This window comes from Dipodomys spectabilis, unplaced genomic scaffold, assembly GCF_019054845.1.
Source record: "Dipodomys spectabilis isolate Male_0828 unplaced genomic scaffold, ASM1905484v1 ptg000273l, whole genome shotgun sequence".
NCBI lineage: Eukaryota > Metazoa > Chordata > Mammalia > Rodentia > Heteromyidae > Dipodomys > Dipodomys spectabilis.
Genome location: NW_024870950.1, coordinates 4,572,404 through 4,596,836, shown reverse-complemented (window position 1 = coordinate 4,596,836; position 24,433 = coordinate 4,572,404). Strand labels below are relative to the sequence as shown.

Genomic DNA, 24,433 nt, shown 5'->3' with positions numbered 1-24,433 from the left:
GAGTCAGCTGTGGATTCATCAGCTTGCCAGCCTTCTTCTATTTGTTGTTAATACTTTTAACAGGGGCTGGGAAGGTGGCTCAGTGGTAGAGTGCTTGCCTTGCATGCATGAGGCCCTGGGTTTGATTCCTCAGCACCACATGAACAGAAAAGCCCGGAAGTGGCACTGTGACTCATGTGGTAGAGCAGTAGCCTTGAGCTGAAGAGCTGAAGGATAGGGCCTAGGAGATAAAAAAAAAAGTAAGTCGTCAAGTATGATGAGTAAGATCAGGTGGTTAAGCTAGGTAATAAGATTTTTAGTTAAAATTAGTAATAAAAATTGATCAGCCAAAAAAAAAGAATCAGCCACAAAAGGATACAACTGCTATCTGATAATGCTTTTATGAATTTCTAAAACAGGCACATGGTACTGGAAGTGTATCTCAAGTGGTAGAGCACCAGCTGTTAAACAAAACAACAAAAGGAAACATAGTTGGATGCTGGTGGTTCACACCTGTAATCTTAGCCACTCTGGAGGCTGAGATCAGAAGAACACACACACACACACAGCTGTGCTTCTAGTGGTAGAACACACACACACACAGCTGTGCTTCTAGTGGTAGAACACACACACACACAGCTGTGCTTCTAGTGGTAGAACACACACACACACACACACAGCTGTGCTTCTAGTGGTAGAATGGAAGCCTTGAGCAAAAAAGCTAAGGGCCCTGAGTTCAAGCCCCAGCACTGATACCAAAAAACAAACAAAACCCAACACAAAGTACTGCAGTGGTTGTATGGGTTGAAAGTGGGGTCTGCGGAGGTGTTACTATTGAACAGATAGAAATTTTCAGTAGGGGCTGGGAAGGTGGCTCAGTGGTAGAGCGCTTGCCTTGCATGCCTGAGGCCCTGGGTTTGATTCCTCAGCACCACATAAGCAAAAAGAAAAAAGCCGGAAGTGGCGCTGTGGCTCAAGTGGTAGAGTGCTAGCCTTGGCTGAAGAGCTGAGGGACAGCGCCCAGGCCCAGAGTTCAGGCCCCACGACCGGACCCCCCCCCCCAAAAAAAAAAAAAAAAAGAAAATTTCAGTAGATGGCGAGAGTTCTGGAGATGGATAGTGATGAGGGTTATATAACAGTTGAGTGTACTTATTGCCACTGAAACACACATGTAAAGAAATAGTTAATAGTAATCTTTTTTTGTTCTTGTTGTGCGGCTTGAACTCAGCCTGAGTGCTGTCCCTTAGCTCTTCAGCTCAAGGCAAGCGCTCTACCACTTGAGCCAGAGCACCACTTCTGATTCTCTGGTGATTTATTGGAGATGAGTCTCACAGACTTTCCTGCCTGGGCTGGCTTTGAACCATGATCCTCAGATCTCAGCTTCCTGAGTAGCTAGGAATTCAGGTGTGAACCTGGCTTGTTAATAGTAATTTTTATGTGTATAGTTGACCCTTGAACAATTTAAGATTTAGGGTTGCCAACTCTCCTGTGCTGTTGAACAACTGTCCATGATGTATGTGTGTGTGTTATAGTATTGGGGCTCAAACTTGGCCTTAGCTTTTTCGCTGGAGCCACAGCTCCTCTTCTGGTTTTTTGGTGACAAATTGAAGAGTCTATAAACTTTCCTGTCTGGGTTGGCTTTGGTTCTCAGATTTGTTTCCTGAGTTCCTAGGATTACTGATGGCTGAGCCACCAGTACGGGCTATAATTTTTTTCTTTAATTATTAAGACTTTATTAAAAGGTTCTTGGGGGCTGGGAAGGTGGCTCAGTGGTAGAGCGCTTGCCTTGCACACATGAGGCCCTGGGTTCGATTCCTCAGCACCACATAACCAGAAAAAAAAAAAAAGAATGCTCGATGAGAAAGATACTCATTGCTTTACTCATGTTCCTGTAACTCCTCTGTACAACATCTTTACAATAAAATTAAATTAAAAATACATTAAAAAAAAATAAAAGGTTCTTGGAATTGCTGACTTTTGGGAAGAGGAAATGAAGTTGTAAACTTTGATAAAAAGTTAAACTTTTTTTCTTTTTTTGGTACTGGAGTTTGCTTGCTTATTTGGGTGGTGTTCTACCAATTGGGCCTTAACCTGTAGCCTGTTTTTTTTTGTTTGTTTGTTTTGCTGGAGATGGATGGAATCTTGTGGACTCTTCTGCTTGGCCTAGCATTATACCAAAATCCTCTTGATCTCAGCCTCCTGAGTAGCTAGGATTATAGGCATGAGACACTGGTATTTCGTAAAATATGAAGCTATTAAAAATGCCTTAAACTCTTGGGGCTGGGAATGTGGCTTAATGGTCAGTGCTTGCGTAGCATGCATGAAGTCCTGGGTTTGATTCCTCAGTACCACATAAGACAGAAAATGCTGGAAGTGGAGCTGTGGCTCAAGTGAGAGTGCTAGCCTTGAGCAAAAGAAGCTCAGGGACAGTACTCAAGCCCTGAGTTCAAGCCCCAGAACTGGCAAAAACAAAACAACCACCTCCCCAAAAAACCTTAAACTCTTAAAGATAATTTTGGTGCTGAGGCCTTGTACTTCTAGGCAAGCACTCTTACATTGAACTAAATCTCCAGCCACCATGAAACAATTTAAAAACCTTTAACCGTATTTTGAGTTGGGCACTGGTGGCCCATGCTTGTAATCCTAGCTACTCAGTGGGCACAATTATGAGGATTATGGTTCAGAGCTAGCCTGGGCAGAAAAGTCTGCAAGACTTCAATTAACCAGCAAAAAAGAGACTAGAGTTACGGCTCAACTGGTAGAGCACCAGCCATGAACAACAGCAACAAAAAACCCCACACTGTCATGAGCAAAAAGAGTATCTTACCTCCTTGGTTTTTTTTTTTTTTTTCCAGTACTGGGGATTGCACTGGACCTTTTGATAGTATTGTAGGAGTTGCACTGGTAGCCCCTTTTTACATTGCTTATTTTCGAGGTAGGATCTTGCTTTATACTCAAGTTGCCTGGGTTGTGATCCTCTTGTTTGTGCTTCCCCTGTAACTGGGGATGACAGGTTGTACTACTGCACCCAGACTTGTGCTTCCCCTATAGCTGGGATTAACAAGCATGTACCACTATGTCTAGACATTGGTTGAAATGGAGTCCCTGGAGCTTTTTATGCCTGGGCTAACCTTGAACCATGATCCTCTGATCCCTGCCTCCTGAGTCACTAGGATGGCAGTCTACAAACTCAAATTCTCTTTATGTTCATCATTGCCCTTCTCTCTAAGCTGTCTTTTGAGCTCTTCAGCTCAAGGCTAGCGTTCTACCACTTGAGCCATAGCTCCACTTCCAGCTTTTTCTGCTTATGTGGTGTTGAGGAATCGAACCCAGGGCCTCATGGATGCAAGGCAAGCACTCTACCACTGAGATACCTTCCCAGCCCTTTTTCCCCCCCCCCCCCTTTGGTTGTGGCTTGAACTCTGGGTCTGGGTGCTGTCCTTCAGCTCTTCAACTCAAGGCGAGCTCTCTACCACTTGAGCCACAGCTCTACTTCCGGCTTTCTGGTAGTTAATTGGAGATAAGAGTCTCACGGACTGTCCCACCCAGGCTGGCTTTGAACCACGATTCTCAGTCTCATCCTACTGAGTAGGATTATAGGTGTAAACCACTGACACCTGGCCTTTACACTTTTTTTTTAATTTTAATTTTTTGTGAACATACTGTACAGAGGGGTTACAATTACATGGGCAAGATAATGAGTACATTTCTTATCAAGCATTGCAGCCTCCTCCTTTGTTTACCCTTCACATCCCTTCCTAGCCTCTCCCCACCCCCCCACCCAATCCCCTACACTTTTTTTTTTAAAAGAAGTTTTATTTTTATTTTTGGTCGGTTGTGGGGCTTGAACTCTGGGCTTGGGCGCTGTCCCTGCGCTCTTCAGCTCAAGGCGAGTGCTCTACCGCGTGAGCCAAGCGCCACTTCCGGCCTCTACACTTTTGTAGATGGAGCTCCAAGTATAACTTTAGATTTTCCCAGAACTTACTGTGAATAGCTAGTCACTTATCAACAGCATTCTTAGTAGCATACTCAATGACACATAGTCTGTCATATTTATGCTATATAGTATATTTATGCCATTCAGTGAAAAATACTTGAGAAGTACAGATCACTTCTTACAGAAGGACATGAACTACTCTTGGAAGAAAGAGCAGCACCCCCTTATGACGGGAGCTCAGAACTCCAGAGCTTAGCCCTATAGCAACAGGAGGTTTCTAGAGCACAGTATGTACTACAGTTCATTTTCTACATTTATGGTTTAATACTGCATATTTACATTTACATTTTTCTTTTTTCTTTTTTTTTTGGTTCCGGTCGTGGGGTCTGAGCTCTTGAGCCTGGGCGCTGTCCCTCAGCTCTTCAGCTCAAGGCTAGCACTCTACCACTTGAGCCACAGCGCCACTTCCGGCTTTTTTCTTTTTGCTTATGTGGTGCTGAGGAATTGAACCCAGGGCCTCAGGCATGCAAGGCAAGCGCTCTACCACTGAGCCACATTCCCAGCCCACATTTACATTTTTTTAAACTGAAATGGTACCATGTCTATGTATCACATTAAATTTTGATAATAGGTATTACATATTTGGCAGTAAATGGTACAACAATATTATATGTATTTTATGTGTTCTTGGCATACCTTTTTTTCTTTTTCTGCTAGGGGCTTGAATTCAAGGCTCTTGCTTGGCTTTTTCACTCATGACTGCACTTTAGCACTTGAACCTTTCAGCTTTTTGCTAACTGGCAGTAAGTCTCTTGGATTTGTCTGCCTAGGCTGGCTTAGCATCTTAACCTTCAGATCTCAACCTCCTGAGTAACTGAGATTATAGGTATTAGCCACTGAAACCTGGCTACTTTTTCTGAATGTTTCCAACGTTTTAGGCTAGTTCATCTGTTAGATTTTGTTTTCAAACTGTCTCATATCTTGGACAGAAATGCATATGTAAGTAGACCTGTGTAGTCCAAATTTCTTGCTCAAGGGGGGGTGGTCAAAGTATTTTGTGGCTCCAAAATATAGTTGTTGTAAGAGCTACCAAAAAAAAAAAACAAAAACCAGGCACCAGTGGCTCACGCCTATAATCCTAGCTTCTCAGGAGGCTGAGATCTGAGGATCACGGTTCAAAGCCAGCCTGGGCAGGAAAGTCTGAGAGACTCTTATCTCCAATTAACCACCAGAAAATTAGAAATGGAGCTGTGGTTCAAGTGGTAGAGAGCTTGCCTTGAGCTGTAGAGCTGAGGGACAGCCTCTAGACCCAGAGTTCAAGCCCCATGACCAAGAACAACAACAAAGTTACCAAAAAACACTTAAGGTATGTGGCTAGATAACCATATAATTACCCCAGGTAACCATGTTACAGAGAAAAGTAGACTATTGGCTATATAATTTAGAATATATTTGTACATGTTTTACTAGTATGTCTTCATTGATATGGCTTAATATACCTTAAATAATATCCTTATGGTGATTCTATGAGACAGTACTTGGATCCATGTTTGCGTATTCTAGAAAGGTTAATAAGGAAATTGACCAGCATTGCTCAGCTGTCTGTTACAACACAGGAATCTTTCATTTCCCTTGGTACTTGATCTTTGTATATTGTAACTACTTATGTATCAGTCTGAGGCCCAACAGCTTTCTGTCTCCATCTAAACAGGTACCTTGCTGAATGGATGGTAGATGGCTATCCCTCAGAAAATGTCTGGGAATTGGACTTGAAACGTTTTGGAGCCCTCCAGAGCAGCCGTACCTTTCTGCGCCATCGGGTAATGGAAGTCATGCGTGAGTAAGCTTTATCCCGATTCTCTGTAGCTGGTTAATCTTTCCAGTGGCTATTTTATAAGTTAGAGGCGCACGTTTTTCCTTAGTTCTTGAATACTGCTTTGAGTTGGGCTTCTAATGTGTGTCTATTTTAGGTCTGAGTAAGAGGCCCATGTGATACATAGGGAACATTTTTAGTATATTGTACCTTGTTTACTTCTAGGAACAGGAATGTTAGGATACAGGTGGTAGCTAGCAACTTTTGAATGCATTGTCACTACCCATTTTGGCTTTAAAGATCATTGTTTTATTTATTTTTTGGTCAGTTGTGGAGCCTGAACTCTGGGCCTGGGCTCAGAGCTGTCCCTCAGCTTTTCGGTTCAAGGCAAGCACTCTACCACTTGAGCCACAGCGCCATTTCTGACCTTTTCTGTTTATGTGGTGCTGAGGAATCAAACCCAGGGCCTCAGGCATGCAAGGCAAGCACTCTACCACTGAGCCACCTTCCCAGCCCCCAATTGTTTTCTTTAAAAGACAGAGGATTTGCCAAAGAATTCTTGGTGTTTCAGATGTGTCTTTTTTTCGGTGCTGATGCTGGGGCACTGTCACTGAGCTTCTTTGGCTCACAGATAATATTCTATTACTGGAGCTACAGCTCTACTTCTGAGTGATCTTTCTGTGTGTCCTGGTATCTTGAACTCAGGCCCTCGGTGCTTTCTGCCCAGCCCCCCTTGTTTTTTTTTAAAAAATTTTATTTGGTCTGTTGTGGAGTTTGAACTCGGGCTGAGCACTGTCCCTGAGCTCCTTTTGCTCAAGACTAGTGCCTTACCACCTTGAGCTAAAGCACCACTTCCAGTTTTTAAGTGGTTAATTGGAGATAAGTCATATGGGGACTTCTCTGCCTGGGCTGGCTTTGAACTGCAGTTCAGATTTCAGCCTGCTGAGTAGCTAGGATGACAAGTATGAGCCACCAGGCCGAGCCTTTTTTTTTTTTTTTTTAATATTTTGTCGTCACTTGGGTCCTGTTTTGGTATAACCTTGCTTTGGAGTTGAGCAAAGTCTAGAACTATGATATTTCTTTCATTGTTTTTGCCTACTAGTTGGAAATAGAAATTATGAATAGCTCATTAGCTTTTAAAAAAAGTGCCAGCTTTTAACAGCACTCTCCTGTCTATAGGAGCAGGCTGGTTACACTGGGTAATAGTTGGGAAATTTAAGCAAATATGTTTTCTTGAGTAGTAATGGCCTCAGAGGCTAGTGGATCAATATGGATACACAATTCTTGAATCCATGAACTGGGCATTGGCATACTGTTTCTGTTCTAGCTCTGATGTATGATCTGAAGGTTCCCCGTTGGGACTTCCAGACCGGCAGGCAGTTACGTACATCTCCACTCTATGACCGGCTGGATGCACAAGGAGCCAGATGGATGGAGAAACATGGATTTGAGAGGCCCAAATACTTTGTTCCACCTGACAAAGGTAAGAAGTTGCTCTCTTGTTCTTTTTTTTCTTTTGGGTCCGGTTGTGGGGCCTGAACTCTGGGCCTGGGCCTGTCCCTCAGCTCTTCAGCTCAAGGCTAGCACTCTACCACTTGAGCCACAGGGCCACTTCCGGCTTTTTTCTGCTTATGTGGTGCTGAGGAATCGAACCCAGGGCCTCATGCATGCAAGGCAAGCGCTCTACCACTGAGCCACCTTCCCAGCCCTCTCTTGTTCATTTTAAACTATAATAAAACGTGTAAATGCATATAACTAGAAGAACAGTACAAATTGTTCCTGGAAGGATAATACAAATTGTCTAGACTATACCAACCTGTATAAGCAGAGTTCTCAGCATCTCTTTTCTTTCCACCATTTTGGTAGACCTCCTTGCATTAGAGCAGAGCAAGACTTTCTACAAGCCAGATTGGTTTGACATTGTGGAATCTGAAGTCAAGTGTTGTAAGGAAGCTGTGTGTGTCATCGACATGTCTTCTTTCACCAAGTTTGAGATAACAGTAAGTATTTTGAACCAACAGATTGGAAAACTGTATATAAATAGAATGCCTCCTGTTTTTAATTCATTTCAAAACATTCCATAGGAACCTGGCGTGTTTCACCTGTATTCTCACATTTTCTGAAATTTTAGCTCAAGTCTGTTTTTTTTCTTTGAAGTTACTATTGTTAAGAACTGATAGCTTTCTCTTAGTTTTTCTCTCTCTGCTCTCCTTTTGTGGAGGCTATCCTGGGGCATGACTCAGGGTCTAGGCATTATCTCTGAGTGTTTTGTTCAAGGCTAGCTAGCACTCTACTTCTGGCTAATTCCTACCCAGGCTGGCTTAGAACCAACCCTCAGATCTCACCTTCCTGGGTAGCTAGGATTACAGGCACCTGGTGCTTGATTAGAGTTTGGTTTTTGTTTCAAATTCTTTATTGTGATTAAGTGATTACATAATTTCCCAAATTTCACAGTATTGTGGGATAGTGACACTTAGTTAAAATCACAAACACATTCTAACTTTCATGGGGCAAATTGTCTATCGTGGTCTATAACAGTTATGAGTTCTATGAGCTTTGTGGTTAGAGTTTTTATAGGAAGTAAATCTGTAAATACTGTCACATGAGTGTGGGCACATTTGCTTTTCTCAGCTAGGTGCAACGGCTAGGCTCTTAGGTTCCTTGTCCTTGCTTCATTTCTTACAGTCCACTGGAGATCAGGCATTAGAAATTCTACAGTTCCTGTTTTCCAATGACCTGGATGTACCTGTGGGCCACATCGTGCATACTGGCATGCTTAATGAGGGTGGAGGGTATGAAAATGACTGCAGCATTGCACGCTTGAACAAGCGCAGGTGAGATCAGCTACTATTTTCTGAAGTCTTTTTTTGTTGTTACTGGGGATTGAACTAAAGGCTTGCCAAGCTTTATACTCCTTGAACCATGTCCCTAGTGATCCTGTGAGAGCACCTATTGTACTTTTCTAGGTCAGTTATCCCAAGGACTGACTTACTAGACAGCTCTCCTAGACTTATTGGACAGCTTATTAGCAGCCTCTAAAAGAAATCAGTGGAGCTCTTATGAGAGTAAGAAATCCAATAGATTATGTCAAATTTAGTATAGAAGCTTTCCTACAGGGAGAGGATTCCCTATTTTATAGATCTGTATAATTTCTTGGCACTAATAGGAAGCCAGAATTATGTTTTGTCATTATATGGTAAATCCTAGAACAGTGGTGTTGATCCTCCAAAAAGTTGAGATATCCCAGTATTTTCAGTGAGCTTTGAAATTAGTTTAGTGCCTGATTGCTTCCTGATTCTTTCCTGTTACCTGGTTTTATTTTGGGATCTCTCTTCTAGTTTCTTCATGATCTCTCCAACTGATCAGCAAGTCCACTGTTGGTCCTGGCTTAAGAAATACATGCCAAAAGACAGCAACCTGCTGTTAGAGGATGTCACCTGGAAATACACTGGTAAAGGGGCTGTCTGGGGTCAGCCCAAGTTAGAAAAGACTAGCAGATAAACACTTGTTTTCTACACTTGCCTTTTTTGGCTTAAAAAAAATGAACGTGTTTGTAAAGAGGCTTTTTGGTTGCTTTTTAATTGTGAAACTAGTGCTTCAGTTTTAATTTATTACTATATGCCTTCAGCTAGTATGGGAGGGTACAAATACTTTTTTGTGTGCCAGTCCTTGGGCTTCAAGTCAGTGTCTAGGCACTATCTTTGAGCTCTTTTGCTCAAAGTTAATGTTCTACTACTAGAGCCAGAGCTCTATGTCATTTTTTGATGGCTAATTGGAGGTAAGAGGCTTATAGATTTTTCCTGCCTGGGCTAACTCTGAACCACGATCCTTAGATCTCAACCTCTTTTTTTTTGGGTCCAGTCGTGGGGCCTGAACTCTGGGCCTGGGTGCTGTTCCTCAGCTCTTCAGCTCAAGGCTAGTGCTCTACCACTTGAGCCACAGCGCCACTTCTGGCTTTTTTCTTTTTGCTTATGTGGTGCTGAGGAATCGAACCCAGGGCCTCATGCATGCAAGGCAAGCGCTCTACCACTGAGCCACCTTCCTAGCCCCCTCAACCTCTTTTGAGTGGCTGGAATACAGGTATGAGCTGCAAGCACCCAGCCTTAAAATTTTTTGTCAGTCATGGGGCTTGAACTTTGGGCCTGGGCACTGTCTTTGAGCTCTTCGGCTCAAAGCAAGCACTCTACCACTTGAGCCACAGCACTACTTCCAGTTTTTTGGTGGATAATTGGAGATAAGAGTCTCATGGACTTTTCTGCCCTGGGCTGGCTTTGAACCACAATCCTCAGATCTCAGCCTTCTGAGTAGCTAGGATTACAGGCATGAGCCTCCGGTGCCTGGCACCCTGAACTTCTTTTGCTAAAGCCTAGCATTCTACCACTTGAGTCACAGTGCCACTTCCAGCCTTTTCTATTTATGTGGTACTGAGGAATCGAATCCAGGGCTTTATGTATGCTAGGCAAGTACCACTAGGCCATATTCCCAGCCTGTGGCCCTACTTTTTTTTTTGTTGGTTGTGGGGCTTGAATTCTGGGCCTGGGTGCTGTCCCTCAGCTCTTCAGCTCAAGGCTAACGCTCTCACTAGAGCCACAATGCCACTTCCAGTTTTCTGGTGGTTTAATTGAGATAAGAGTCTCAAGGACTTTTTCTGCCTGATCTGGCTATGAACCTTGATTCTCAGATCTCAGCCTCCTAAGTAGTTAGGATTACAGGTATGAGCCACCGGCACCCAGCGGCCCTACTTACACCACCCACTGAGACTTAACCTCTCTTCCTCCTCACATGGTACCTGCTCCTTTCCTCCGGTGTTGATTCTCAGGCCTTCAGTCTGTTTTCATGAATAGTAATTAACTTCACTGGCAAACTACAAAACTTTTTAGTTTTTTGTGTCATACTAGGGCTTGAATTCCGGGCCTAACTTTTTCCACTCAAGGCTAGGGCTCTATTACTTGAGCCACACCTGTACTTCCAACTTTTTTTGGAAGTTAGTTGGAGATAAGTCTCATGGAACCGGGCACCTGTAATCCTAGCTACTCAGGAGGCTGAGATCTGAAAATCATGATTCAAAGCCAGCCTGGGCAGGAAAGTCTGAGACTTTTTTTTCCAATTAAACACCTAAAAAATAGGAAATTGAGCTGTGGCTCAAAGTGGTAGAATGCCGTGTGCAAAAAAGCTGAGAGATAGCGCCCAGGCCCTGAGTTCAAGCCCTACGATTGGGGGGGAAAAGCCTCAGAAACTTTCCTGTCCATACTGGCTTCATACCAAGATCCCCAGATCTTAGCCTGCTGAGTTATTAGGATTACAAGTGTAAGCCACTAGTGTCCAGAAAACTACAGAATCTTATTGAGCAAAAGTTGTGTTCTGCCTGTACTAAGGCACTTGATGTATAATTATAAGCTACTACTCTAGATACTCTAGATAGGAGTCCAGGGCGGTGGACGTAAATAACTTTTCGGGGTTTGAGACTGGTGCCATTTCCATCATGTGGTCACATTAGGAAGAGAAAGAGAATGGAAACGGTCCATGGCCAGTCCTGGAAGCATCTCATTGGCCAAGAGTTGGTCTTGTCACCCAATGTTCAAGAGGAAGTGTACTCATTACCTCACTCATGTAACTGTAACCCTCTGTATAGTAGCTTCACAATAAAATAAAATTTAAAAAAAAAAAAAAGAAAAAACATTGCCTTCTAATGAACCAGGGTGAAGAAACATACTACTCAGCTTTTCACACCAGCAGTCAGTAGTTGCATTTGACAGGCCTGTCAGCAGAGGTATTCATACCATGATCAGAGTGACTGTGTTGCATCCTTAGATAAGCTAAGCAAAGGGATAGTGTGGTCTCATTACCCACGGCTGACCATAGGTGAGCAACTCTAGAACATACTTCTCATTGGCTTAGTTGTTCACCTAGACAGGCTAGGCACCTCTTTGTGCTTTTCCCTGTAGCCCTCAATCTGATTGGCCCTCGAGCTGTGGATGTGTTATCTGAGTTGTCCTACGCACCTATGACTCCAGACCACTTCCCAACTCTCTTTTGCAAGGTGAGTATTAATTTGGCAGAGAATGTTTCTTTTCATAGTGGGAGCACTAACATCTTACAGTGCTCCTTTTTTTAAGCAAGCAAAAGGACAGGGTAGATTATTTTTCACCTTTCAAATTTTATTAGGCTATCTTCTTTGAAAGCCAGATCTGTTCATCTGTTGGTTTTTGTAACAGTAGATTTAAAGGAATAGGACCTATTTCCTCCCCTAGCTTTGCTTTTTCTTTCAGATTAACTTCTGTTTAATACTTGTCTTTAGGGGAGAAATGATATGACTGTATTTCAAACAATTCAAAAATTTCTGTAAGTGGCAGCAATAGCTGACACAAATTGTAGCTGAATCAAAGCAATGATCATGAAATACTTTTCAGGAGTATTAGAGCTATTAGCGGTCTAAACAAGAAAACATTTGGCAACCTGTAATAGCTGTTTCCAAATAATTACTGATGGAGGCTCTTTGAAGTACAAACCAAAGTTGAGATCCATCTATAAATTGTTCTCTCTTCCCTAAAGCAGGGAAAGCAACAGGAAGCTCCACATTAGCCATTACTACCTGTCATGGTGGTTTCAGTGTTGTTTGAAGCTACTTTCCTTCCCTCAGCTGCTCAGCAGTGACTAAGACAGTGGCCTCAACTGGAGCTGCTACAATGTTTGGAAATTAGAAGATGGATCTCTGTTGTCAGGGTAGCAGGCATCCAGATTGTCTGCAGTGTCCCTCAGAAGAAACTTGCCCTCATTGCTCCAGATACCCCCAACTAAATGACTGCTAGTACTTTTTACCATTTGTTTGGCCAAACATTGGAAGTGGTGACATATATTTCCCTTAAGAGTTAAGTGAAGAGTACAGGGCTAATGAGAAGTTTCTTTATTCCCTTGATCAGTATCTGTGACTTTCTGTGTGTCTACAGGAGATGAGTGTTGGCTATGCAAATGGGATCCGGGTAATGAGCATGACTCACACAGGAGAGCCAGGATTCATGCTTTATATCCCCATAGAGGTAAGAGCTCCATCTTCCTTTCCAGGGCCACTGGGATGGGAGCAGGGGGGTGGCGACTCAAAGCTTATGAGCACCTGCAGATTTGGAGAGTTGTGTATGACTGGGCCTTGAGAATTGAGATAAGCTACAGGAAGGAATTTCACCATCTTGAACTGTTAAAAAAAAAACAAAAAAACTTTTGTCTGTCATGGGGCTTGAACTCAGGGCCTAGGCACTGTCCCTCAGCTCTTCAGCTGTCCCTGAGTGTCTTTGTGCTCAAGGCTAGTGCGTGCTTTCCCTCTTGAGCCACAGCACCACTTGTTATTTTGAGTGATTAATTGGTGATTGAGTCTCATAGGGACTTTTCTGCACGGTGGGCTTTGAGCCACAATCTCAGATCTAATCCTCCTGAGTATCTAGGATTACAGGTGCTTTTACAAGCCCCACAACTGACCAAAAAAATAAAGAATTGCCTTTGTTCTATCTACTCTGGACGTTATGGTAAATTGTTTTTATTTGATTCTAATAGTTTTTTGTGTGTGTGGTGGTACTGGAGTTTGAACTCAAGGCCTCTATTGTCACTCTGGCAGCTGTAATTCTAAGAACTTTAAATTACCTTTGGTTTCTTCATCCAGAGTGCATTATTCAGCCTTCATGTATTTCTACCCCTCATATTGATTTCTAATTGTATTTTCTGACAATCTTTTTTTTGTGGGGGGGGGGGGCAGTCCTAGGGTTTGAACTTACTTAAACCATGTCTGTAGCCTTTTTTGCTCTGGTTGTTTTGAGATAGGGTCTTTATGTCTGGGCCAGCCTGAACTTTGATCCTCCTATGTATGCTTCTGATCCTGCTTCTGATCCTCCTATGTATGCTTCTAAGCCTATCTTTTTGTGTCCAAACAGAATCTTGTGAACTTTTTTGGCCGGATTGGCCTTGAGGTATAATCTTACTTTCAGCCTCCCAAGTAACACGGCTTATAGGCAAGAGCCACCCACCTTTTTTGTCATCTGAGTGTAACAACTCTTCTCTCCTAGTGTCAGTACTTCATAGTCTTTGTGCAACCTGGTCTACTTGATGTTTTCCTTGGAATATTTTGATTTATTAAGCTTTGGATGTTCTTATATTACTATTTTTCCCAAGTTGAAATTTTCATCCAAGTTCTTGATGCTTATGTCCAGGTTTTACCTTAATTCATTTTGTTCATTTAAATTTTCTTGAGATTACTGATCATTTTCAAAACAAGACTTTTCAAGACTTCTGAATTCTTTGCAATTTCATTCTGTTCAATGTGTCTGGATTCAGTTATTAAAGAGTTGCGAGTTCTTGAAGTTGATATGTTACCTTAAGTTTTAATTTGCCATCTGTTGGGAAAGCTTTTTTCTTTCAGTTTTATTTGGAGGTCTGTAGTTTTTTCTCACAAGGACTTAATCACCAGTACCTCAGAGGAGAAAAACTCTGCTGTCACTGCAGTAACACTAAAACAAATCAAATAGATTAAAGTCAATTAAAGTCAACTATCCCACAAAAAACCATAGAAAAGAAAATGATTTGATACTGTAATCAAGGGGCTCCAGCATGCTGCTGGCTGGTCTTAGTGATTTCGGCACTTACAGAAAAAACCCTGTGGTAGGAAGGCAGGAGAAATATAGCAGCCTGCTGGATGTGAGGCTCAGAGCTCTCTCTCCTACCTAGCATACGTGGCAGGTACACTGGGCAATCATCTGGGAAACAGACTTGGCTACCTCAAATCTCCCAAGTAACCCTCAGCTGATGGGGCTCACTCAGTGGGTGGGCCTACCCTACCCTTGTCAGTCCAGGCTTCCTGCTGTCTTCTCAGCAGGTCTGTATCTGATCTTCCCATTTCCATAGTCTTCTATCCTGGCTGTCTCTCATTCTGTTTTCAAGTGTCCAGAATAGCCTCTTCATCTAGTCAATAGAAGAAACTGAATTTGGGTAAACTTTTGTTCACTTACTGATGCTTACATGTTTCTGTAATCAAGAAAAGGAGATATACACACATCCATAAGAGAGACAGCTGCATAATGAGACACAGTTAAGCTGTGCTTTCCTGTCTCCACTGATTCTGGGTTCTTAAAAAATGCTATCTATGGGACTGGGAAGGTGGCTCAGTGGTAGAGTGCTTGCCTTGCATGCCTGAGGCTCTGGGTTTGATTCCTCAGCACCACATAAGCAGAAAAAGCCAGAAGTGGCACTGTGACTCAAGTGGTAGAGCGCTAGCTAGCCTAGAGCTGAAGAGCTGAGGAACAGCACCCAGACCCCAGGCCCGACCAAAAAAAAAAAAAAAAAAAAAAGCTATATAATTATGTGAAATAGTAAACGTGCATATATACTTAACAGTCCGGGTTTTCACATGTTGGTCAAGTAGATGGGGTAAGAGTGAAAGTTGAGATTGGAACAAGAGTGCAAAACTAAGTAAGATGGTGGGGTCACCACTATAATAAGAACAATTTCTAGCCCTATGGTTTATTAGGAATGAGTTGTAGCTGGGCGCTGGTGGCTCACATCTGTAATCCTAGCTACTCAGGAGGCTGAGATCTGAGGATCATGGTTCAAAGCCAGCCCGGGCAGGAAAAACCGTGAGACTCCTATCTCCAATAAACCACCAGAAAACCTGAAGTGGTGCTGTAGCTCAAGTGGTAGAGCGCTTGCCTTGAACTGAAGAGCTGAGGGACAGCGCCCAAGCCCAGAGTTCAAGCCCCATGACCAACAAAAGGAAAAAAAAAAGAATGAGCTGTAATACAGAAGCCCAACATATAATATTGCGGTTCAAAGCCAGCCAGGGCAGGAAAGTCCGTGAGACACTTATCTCCAGTTAATCACTAGAAAACCGAAAGTGGGCCTAAAAGCTCAGGGATAGTTTCCAGGCTTCATGATCAAGCCCCATGACCAACAAAAAAATGAGATATCTGGGAGTTGTGTACAATCTTTCCTTTGTCTACGTTAGTAATGTTATATATTCCATATGAGCTCTGATTTGAAAGGCTTCTAACTTTTCCCCTTTTAACAGTATGCACTTCATGTGTACAATGAAGTGATGAGTGTTGGGCAAAAATACGGAATCCGGAATGCTGGGTACTATGCTCTTCGAAGTCTCCGAATTGAGAAGTTTTTTGCCTTCTGGGGCCAGGATCTAAATACCCTCACTACACCCCTGGAATGTGGAGGAGAATCTCGGGTGAAATTAGACAAGGTACAGTGTTTATCCAGACTCCACTCTGTCACTCAGTTCGGTGATACTGTGAGATCTCAGAGAAGAATTGCTGACATGTAGGGAAACTGATAGAAGGTACATCAGGAGAAATGGAATATGCAAATAATGTTTGTGTGATTTGCCCTTTAGAGACTAAGTGCTTTGGGGAAAGTTTCTTTTTTTTTTTTTGGTCGGTGTCCCTCAGCTCTTCAGCTCAAGGCAAGCACTCTACCTCTTGAGCCACAGAGCCACTTCTGGTTTTTCTAGTGGTTTATTGGAGATAAGCGTCTTATAGACTTTCCTTGCCCTGGCTGGCTTTGAATTGGATCCTCAGATCTCAGCTTCCTGAGTAGCTAGGATTACAGGCGTGAGCCACCAGTGCCCGGCTTGGGGAAAGTTTTTTTATGAGTTGATTATGCTGACTTTAAAATGCCACACACATCCAGGCTCGGTGGGCTCACGGCCTGTAATCCTAACTACCTGGGGACTGAGATCTGAGGATCACAGTTCAAAGCCAGCCGGGGCAGGAAAGTCCTTGAGACTCTTATCTCCAATAAACCACTAGAAAACCGTAGCTGTGGCTCAAGTGGTAGAGCACTCACTTTGAGCTGAAGAGCTGAGGGACTTGGCCTAGGCCCAGAGTTCAAGCCCACGACTGACCAAAAAAACCCCAAAACCACACATTAGTTATCAGCTGTCTAACTTAAGCAATAGATGATTTTTTAGATAGCGTAGTTCAGAAGAATCAAGTCCACCCAGTTGCTGTCCCTTTTGTCATAAGCAACACTTTTTAAATTTTTTTTTGGTACCAGTACTCTTCAGTCTTGAACCTGGGGTCTGAGTACTGTTCCTGAACTTTTTCGTTCAATGCTAGTGCTTCGCTTGAACTTACACTCCATTTCTGGCTTGTGGATGTTTAATTGGGAGTAAGAGTCTCACAGGCTTTTCTGCCTGAACTGGTTTCAAACCATGATCCTCAGATCTCAGCCTACTGAGTAGGTAGGACTACAGGTGTGAGCCATCAGCATCCAGCATAGTGCAAGTGTTTTAAATAGGGTCTCACATTAACCAGAAAAGTATGGACCACAATCTTTACCTTTTTGAGTAGCCAGGATTACAGGTGTGAGCCACTATAACCTGCCTACAGCTTTGTTTTATAAAGTATGGAACACTTCACAGATTTGTGTGTCCTCTATCGGGGACCATGCTAATCTCTGAATTGTTTCAATTTTAGTAAATGTGCTGCTGAACCTAGCACTACTATTTTTTTTTTTTTTTTTTGCAGTCCTGGGGCTTGAACTCATGTCCTGGTTCTGTCCTGAGCATCTCATTCTCAAGGTTAATACTCTACCACTTGAGCCACAGCTCCACTTCCAGCTTTTTCTGAATACTTTATTGGAGATAAGAGTTGCTAGGATTACAGGCGTGAGCCACCAGTACCTGGCTTTACAGGTTTTGGGTTTGATTTTTTTTTTTTTTTGGTTGTGGAGCTTGAACTCTGCACTTGGGTGCTATCCCTCAGCTCTTCAGCTCAAGGCTAATGCTCCGTCACTTGAGCCATAGTGTCACTTCCAGTTTTCTGGTGGTTTATTGGAAATGAGAGTCTCGTGGACTTTCCTGCCCAAGCTGGCTTTGAACTGTGATCCTCAGATCTCAGCCTCCTGAGTAGCTAGGATACTTTATAGTTTTTTTTTTAAAAGCAATTACATGTAATTTTTTTCTGATAACAGTAGTAACTAACTTTGGGAAAAAACATAAATTGATCTATTCTTTCTCTCTTCAGAGATACTGTTAAGCACTATAAACATTTAATCATTTTTCTTGACTAGTACTGGTAGCTCATCCCTGTAATCCTAGATACCCAGGATGATGCTGAGATCTAAGAATTGCAGTTCAAAGCCACCCAGGCACGTGGGATTCTTATCTCCAACTAATGGCACTGGGGCACAAGTAAGTACTAGCCTTGTGCACAAAAGCTGAGACAGCACCAGGCCCTGAGTTCAAGCAGTACAAATAAACTTTTTAAATCTTTTTTTTTTTGGGCGGGGGGCGGTTTGGAGGTCATGGGGCCTGAAAGCTGTCCCTCAGCTCTTTAGCTAGCGCTCTACCACTTGAGTCACAGTGCCACTTCCGGCTTTTTTTTTTTTTTTTTGCTTATGTGGTGCTGAAGAATTGAACCCAGGGCCTCATGCAAGCAAGGCAAGCACTCTACCACTGAGACATCTTCTCAGCCCTGCCTTTTTAAATCTTGTCTTCTGAGTATACTCATCCATCACCTAGGGAAAACTGTCTCGGAAACATGCTGCATTCCACTATAGTACCACCAGGATGTCTAATACGCTGCTTCACATTCTAATCATCAGGGAGTATAGACAGGTAGCTCAGTGTTTCCTTTCTTTCCTAGGACATGGATTTCATTGGTCGGGATGCCCTTCTGCACCAGAAGCAGAATGGGGTATATAAGCGGCTTACTATGTTCATCCTGGATGACCATGACACAGACCTGGACCTCTGGCCATGGTGGGGAGAGCCCATTTACCGGAATGGGCAGTATGTTGGCAAGACCACCAGCAGTGCCTACAGCTACACCCTGGAGCGCCATGTGTGCCTGGGCTTTGTGCACAATTTTTCTGAAGACAGTGGGGAAGAGCAAGTAGTGACAGCAGACTTCATTAACCGGGGAGAGTATGAAATTGATATAGCAGGAAACCGGTTCCAGGCCAAGGCCAAGCTCTACCCTGTCCCCTCCCTCTTCACCCACAAGCGCCGAAAGGATGACATGGAGCGGAGTGACTTGCATGGGAAATAATGACAGGGCATTCTCTTCCTACCTTATCCCCACTCCTTACCTGTCCTTTCTGAAGTAACTTTTGCCTCCCTTCGCTTCTTGATGTAATTGTGAACCTGGCCTGGTTTTAAACTTCTACTTTCACTTGCTGTTGTCCCTAGTAATACTATCTGGGTTCTTCCTGCTCAGATTCCCAGGGTGGCAAGAAGTGTATCTGATATACAGGACAGAGGCAAGCTCCACTTGCTTGTGGTATTGTGTTAAGACCGATTTTAAATGCACTATTACAAAGCAAGGCAGGTTGGTATTACACAGGCCTTAGAGTAAATTCATTTCCTTAAACTTCTAGTGACCTGTTAATTGTGGTGGAACTACTCACTGTGTTTAAGGAAGCCACTGGAACAGCTTGTGCCTTTTAGTTAGGCAGATCCTTCTGTTCCACTGTACCTTAAGGGCTGGCTCTTGATGCCTTTAGCAAAGGATGGTCACCTACCTCACTGATGAGAGGCACCACAGAGGTGTGTCTGTGGCAGAGGCACGCAGTTAACCTGACAGCGTCCTCATTCTTAAACATCTGGGCCAGGGCAACCTGCCTATAATTTTCTTCAAGTCTTGCTAATATCTGTAATGAGGTTATGTTTTGTAGATGAGGAAACAATTAGGTCAGCATTGAGGAAAAAAAGTTGCCTTTTGTGTTGCTTTACCCAGCAGAAATGGTCTAACCTCAGAAAGTATGCCACCACCAATGCCAAGTTTCCGACTATTAAAACAGTGCTGTGTTCCTTTAAAATACTCAAAAGTTAGCATCTCATCTTGATTTCCCTCTTCAAAGGACTTTCAGCCTCACTTCGGCCCTGTGGCAGCCAGTCCACAGGCTCAATATACATTCTTCTCTCTCTTTAGAGGAAAGAGGTGAAAGTCAGGTGGGATTCTGAGATTTACATCATCTTCTGGCCAGGAACAAAACCATACAGAGATGACCACTGAGAGCTGGTCCAATGAGAATTCTGAGTAAGATAAGTCTTAAGTGACAAGGCTAGACTGATGAATCTTCTCCATTGATTCCCATCTAGTCACCTTTCTAAATCCTTTGGAATGGAAAATGACTTGGGGTACCCCAAAGGTACTCTGCACACTTTTAAGAAGTATGTTTTCTGAAGGTGAAACTTAGATTTTTCACCGATTGTGCTGTCCAACTACAACACTTGTGTACAAACTCACCTAATCCAGATTTTTGAAAGTATAACCAAGCTGCTATTGGAAAATTTAGCTCAGCTGTTACCTTTGTTGTCTTGGTATCTTGATAGCATTAGTTGTGTTATGTAAGTATATTAAAGACTAGAGTAGCTTAAGATTCTGAGGTGTTTGCCTTCTGATATTTCTGTGGGATATGTAACCCACTCACACTAGCTCCTTCTACATCTCATTTCTCCAGCTAGACCACGCCCACCTGATTACTGACTGTCCACATTTTTTGGAGGGTTGAGTGGGTGGACTTCTAGTTGACTTAAAGGAACATGTAATTAGAATTCTGTTCAGGGAGCCTTTGTATTTTGGAGCAAATGTGTTTTTAAACTAGCTGAAGGTGCTGCTCCTAGATAACACCTTCAGCTAATCTCCCTAGAAGCCAAACAAGGAAAACAGCAGCTACAAAGGAGAGCAGGGATGAGCCCATGGCCAAAGTCTAGCAAGGAGCCCACTGACCTGTGAAGATGGAAGCAGGTACCAGTGCTCAAGACATTCGTGTTCTGTCAACTGTGCTCGCACCATTCCAGTCCTCCCTATAAATGAATATTTGGAATTCAATTAGAAAAATGCTTGAACAAAAGCCATCTGTTAAAATTGGGGGGTGTCATTCCCACACAGTCTTCAATCTGGAGGGCTAGGGTGTAACAAGTGGTAGAGTATCTGTCTAGTGAGCCCAAAGCTCTGGTTTAAACCCTAGTCCTGCCCTCCTCCCAGCCTCATCCCACCCACCCCCAAATACTGTTCAATATGGATTTGGATTCTCTTATTTTTTTGCACTTGTTAATGTCTAATCACTATTTTATTAATTAGCTGACTTTCTGAGTAGGAGAGCTATGTCCAGAATCATGCGGTAACTTTTTATTGAAGTAGTGCTAGAAGCCCTGGCCTCCCGTTGCTGATGTCGGTCTTCCCGTGAGCCAATAGTGCTTGCATTTCTGGTGCAGTGAGCCCTTAAGACTGGGCTTGTAAACACCTCTTCCATAAGTTAGGGTCATCGTCCCTGGACTCTGGCAAGGAAGGTATTAATCTTCTTGGCCATCACTTATTTATTAAATGCCCTTTAAATACTCTCATGGCTCATTCAACCTTACTATAAGTCTGGTTTTATTTTGTACATTTAGTGTGACATGCGTGTTTTAAATAGACTTCCAGGGGTTGGGAATGTGGCTTAGTGGTAAGTGGTAGAGTGCTTGCCTAGCATGCATAAAACCCTGGGTTTGAGTCCTCAGTACCACATAAACAGAAAAGGCTGGAAGTGGTGCTGTGGCTCGTGGTAGAGTGCTAGCCTTGAGCAAAAGCAGCTCAGGGACAGTGCCCAGGTCCTAAGTTCAAGCCCCAGGACTGGCAAAAAAAAAAAACTTTCGAAGTAAAACTGCTTTGTCCACTTGGTGTTATAAGCATCTTAAGTGGTAAAAGACAACTGGACAATTACTGTTAGGGGCCTCTGCATCACCAAACATGGGACATGCGTATTGTTAAGCCTAGTGCTCAAACATCAGCTTTGCTTTGACTACAAAGAGCCCATTTCTGCAGCAATGGGGTACACCCACTTCAGGTGAGCTTTTATCATAAGGTGTGCTACCCTACCTTGGGCTATTACCTGTTATGCACTACCTGCTTTCCTGCATCATTTCCTGTTTCTAACAGCATAACTAAAACGAAGGATTTTCAGCGCTCATAGTAGTATTACTGCCTTGCTTTGGCATGTACTCACTCATTGGCCTCCTTCCTCTTCCATCCTGTGGGTAGCAGTGGCAGTACGGAAATGAGTGTCAGGAGCTTCTAAGTGTGCTCTGCCTCATTGAAGAGATTTTTTAGCTCTGTTTATCCTCTAGATTATGGATACATCTGTTGGCATTTGAATGCATCTTCATCCTCGGAGGACCTGTAACAGATAGCAAAGAATGTTCTAGGCTAGCAATCTTAATACTAGCCCTGTGATTCTGTGTCCCAGAGTACAGCAGTGGTATCACTTGTTGGAAGGGTGAGGTTCATTTCATCTGTTGCTTCTTGGACAGGTAGTCAACAAGGCTCCTCTGTAGTATGTAAGAGCTCTGCTTAACTGAAAAGTGGCTAACACTGAATTGTATCCTTCTGCCACTATAGTTTCTGAATCACACTCCCAACATACCCCTCAGGAATGTTGATATATAATTTATCAACACATCACAGGTACATTTTTCTTACAGATAAAGAAGGTTCATCTTCAGGCACACAGATTCAGAAGCATGTGAGTAGAAAGGGTACAGGATGTTTGAGCTCTAACCATGGCCTCTGGCTGTCAGAAGTGGTAAGCCATGGCTCTGTTGGGCAGCATGGCAGCACTACCCCCCCCCCCCCCACCACCATTTTTGGACTCCAAGGTGCTGAGTTGAAAGTTCCCATATTCATGCCAGTATGGGGCTTGCTGCTACAGTTCCTTATCACTTCCAGTGTACTGTTTTTCATAAGAATGGACTATTTTTGTATGTTTTTGTCCATTATACATAAGCACTACTCCCTGTATGATAGGATGCTTGACCTCTAAAAAGGCAAACTGCATCTCAAAGAATTACTCATTTCTTCACTAGCCATTTCCTCATATTTTGATGCACCCATTTTTAATCCTTTGCAAACATCTCTGCCTTGTTTTCTGGTCATGAAGGGCAGAAACTACAAGAGGGGAGGGTATTTTTAGCATATTCACCAAGTTTTCCTTTGCATATCAGGAACCGGAGAACCTCTCCAAGCCCAGTTCTAGTGCCTTACACTCCAGAATGTCAAGTGGATGGAGATGGGAACTTTTCTTATTCTATCAGCCTGTGGGTTCCCATCACCTTCCAGAACCTCTTCTTCCTCAGCAAAGAAGGGGTGCAGGACAGAAAGATCTGCAGCTCCTTCATTTCACTGAAGGGTTTTCCAGCTCACACTTTACACTCTCTCTGCTCAACTCATGGGATGTACAAAAATGCCACTGTAATTATTATAAAGTCCTGTAACTGGTTATTTGTATTTGAAGTGTATATAGTTTCTCCCAGCTCCCGTGTGTTCTTTGCAGCTAGTATGTGGCACTGAGGGCATTCTTAGTAAGTAGGACCCCTTCTCTAGAGCCTGGGTGCTTTAGAGTACACAGAGTGACTGAGCATTTCTGCCCTCTGGATGTGGAATGTGCACTGTATTTCTGGCCAGCTGGGTCTTATTTGGGATTTTCTTCATGTATTGTGTGTAAATAAAAAGACATTTTCTTTTGCCGCACATGCTTGTGACATGTCCTGCCTTCATCTGCAGTGATCTGTTTGCTGTCACAGAGGGTAAGCAAACACTGGACAGGTAGCCATTTACACCTGATTCCAAAATGTTGGTCTGGCTGGAGAGTGAGTGCCTCCCTTTCTCCTGCTGCAGCCACTAGACACCAGCCTCTGACTCACAGTAAGCTCTGACACAACCCACAACCATGTCTGTGCGATGCCACATTCACACGGAAGCTGAACAAAGGAGAACCATTGCTCTTTCACTATACTGAGCTCTTGGGTAGAGATTTAGTCACTGGGCTTCATTCTGTTGTCTTTTCAGGTGCTGTATCTGAGCTCCTTTTGCTCAAATGTACTGCTCCACTTGAGTCACAGCTCCATTTCTGACTTTTTCTGTGATTAAAGAGTCTCTCAGCCTTTCCTGCTTGGGCTGGCTTCAAACTATGATCCTCAGATCTCAGCCTCTTAAGCATGAGCCACCGTGTAACACCCAGCTCACCTGACTTTTTGTTGGTTGTGGGGCTTGAACTCTGGGCTTGGAGACTGTCCCTCAGCTCTTCAGCTCAAGGCTAGCGCTCTACCAGTTAAGTAACAGAAAACCGGAAGTGGCGCTGTGGCTCAATTGGAAATAAAGTCTCATGGGCTTTCCTGCCCTGGCTGTCTTCAAACCATGATCCTCAGATCTCAATCTCCTGAGTAGCTAGGATTACAGTTGTGAGCCACCAGCGCCCTGCTCACCCAACTATTCTACCCCACATTTTTTGTTGTTGGCATCAATTTTATAAAGGGTTGTATTTGGACATGTCCTTATACACATACCCTCCAGCCGTGGGCTGTTCCCATTGAAACACCATGTGTCTGACACCTGGGCTCTCTAGGAAAGAGGCGATTGAAGACCCTGAGCCCCCACATGTTCTACTGTCTCTTACGGTTCCTAGAAACATTTCATAAGCTCAACAAGGCGCCCCTAAGACAGGATGCAGCCAAATGTGGGAATTCCGGTTATTCAACCTGTGGAAGGGGTGGCCGTGGCTGACTTCAGTCCCTCGCCTAATGCAGTGCTTGAGGTCGATCCTCCCTTACTACTTGGGAAAACAAGTTGGGATTAACTGAACAACAGGTGTTTAAGACTAGGTAAACCCACTGCTACCCATACTACATGGAGGTGTTTGGTGATTAAGACCTGGATTCAAACCCCTAGTACCTGAAG

General features: G+C 43.4%; 1 protein-coding gene, 1 long non-coding RNA gene and 1 pseudogene across 7 annotated transcripts in view; 1 reads left to right on the top strand and 2 right to left on the bottom strand.

Annotated features, from left to right (window-relative positions):
• Positions 1 to 19,544, top strand: part of Pdpr (pyruvate dehydrogenase phosphatase regulatory subunit) — a 35,481-nt gene extending 15,937 nt beyond the window's left edge. For both annotated transcript variants that reach the window (XM_042700637.1, XM_042700636.1), the window contains exons 10-18: positions 5,628 to 5,752; positions 7,057 to 7,212; positions 7,596 to 7,729; positions 8,415 to 8,563; positions 9,068 to 9,180; positions 11,675 to 11,769; positions 12,677 to 12,766; positions 15,775 to 15,957; positions 18,362 to 19,544. In XM_042700637.1, coding sequence (XP_042556571.1) covers positions 5,628 to 5,752; positions 7,057 to 7,212; positions 7,596 to 7,729; positions 8,415 to 8,563; positions 9,068 to 9,180; positions 11,675 to 11,769; positions 12,677 to 12,766; positions 15,775 to 15,957; positions 18,362 to 18,766 — 1,450 coding nt within the window. In that variant the 3' untranslated portion in view covers positions 18,767 to 19,544. The remainder of the gene's footprint in view (positions 1 to 5,627; positions 5,753 to 7,056; positions 7,213 to 7,595; positions 7,730 to 8,414; positions 8,564 to 9,067; positions 9,181 to 11,674; positions 11,770 to 12,676; positions 12,767 to 15,774; positions 15,958 to 18,361) is intronic.
• On the bottom strand, positions 188 to 23,221 carry LOC122126087. 5 transcript variants are annotated; one of them, XR_006150858.1, is made up of 5 exons: positions 21,708 to 23,221; positions 20,450 to 20,526; positions 14,550 to 14,735; positions 13,742 to 14,210; positions 188 to 220 (listed from the first exon to the last, which is right to left on the bottom strand). It is a non-coding gene; the product is annotated as an uncharacterized LOC122126087 (long non-coding RNA). The 5 variants fall into 5 exon arrangements; XR_006150855.1 differs by lacking the exon at positions 188 to 220 and adding an exon at positions 12,835 to 12,918; XR_006150856.1 differs by lacking the exon at positions 188 to 220 and adding an exon at positions 12,835 to 12,918 and having other exon boundaries at positions 14,550 to 14,672.
• On the bottom strand, positions 17,115 to 17,215 carry LOC122126280 (annotated as a pseudogene).
• Positions 23,222 to 24,433: the final 1,212 nt, after the last annotated feature.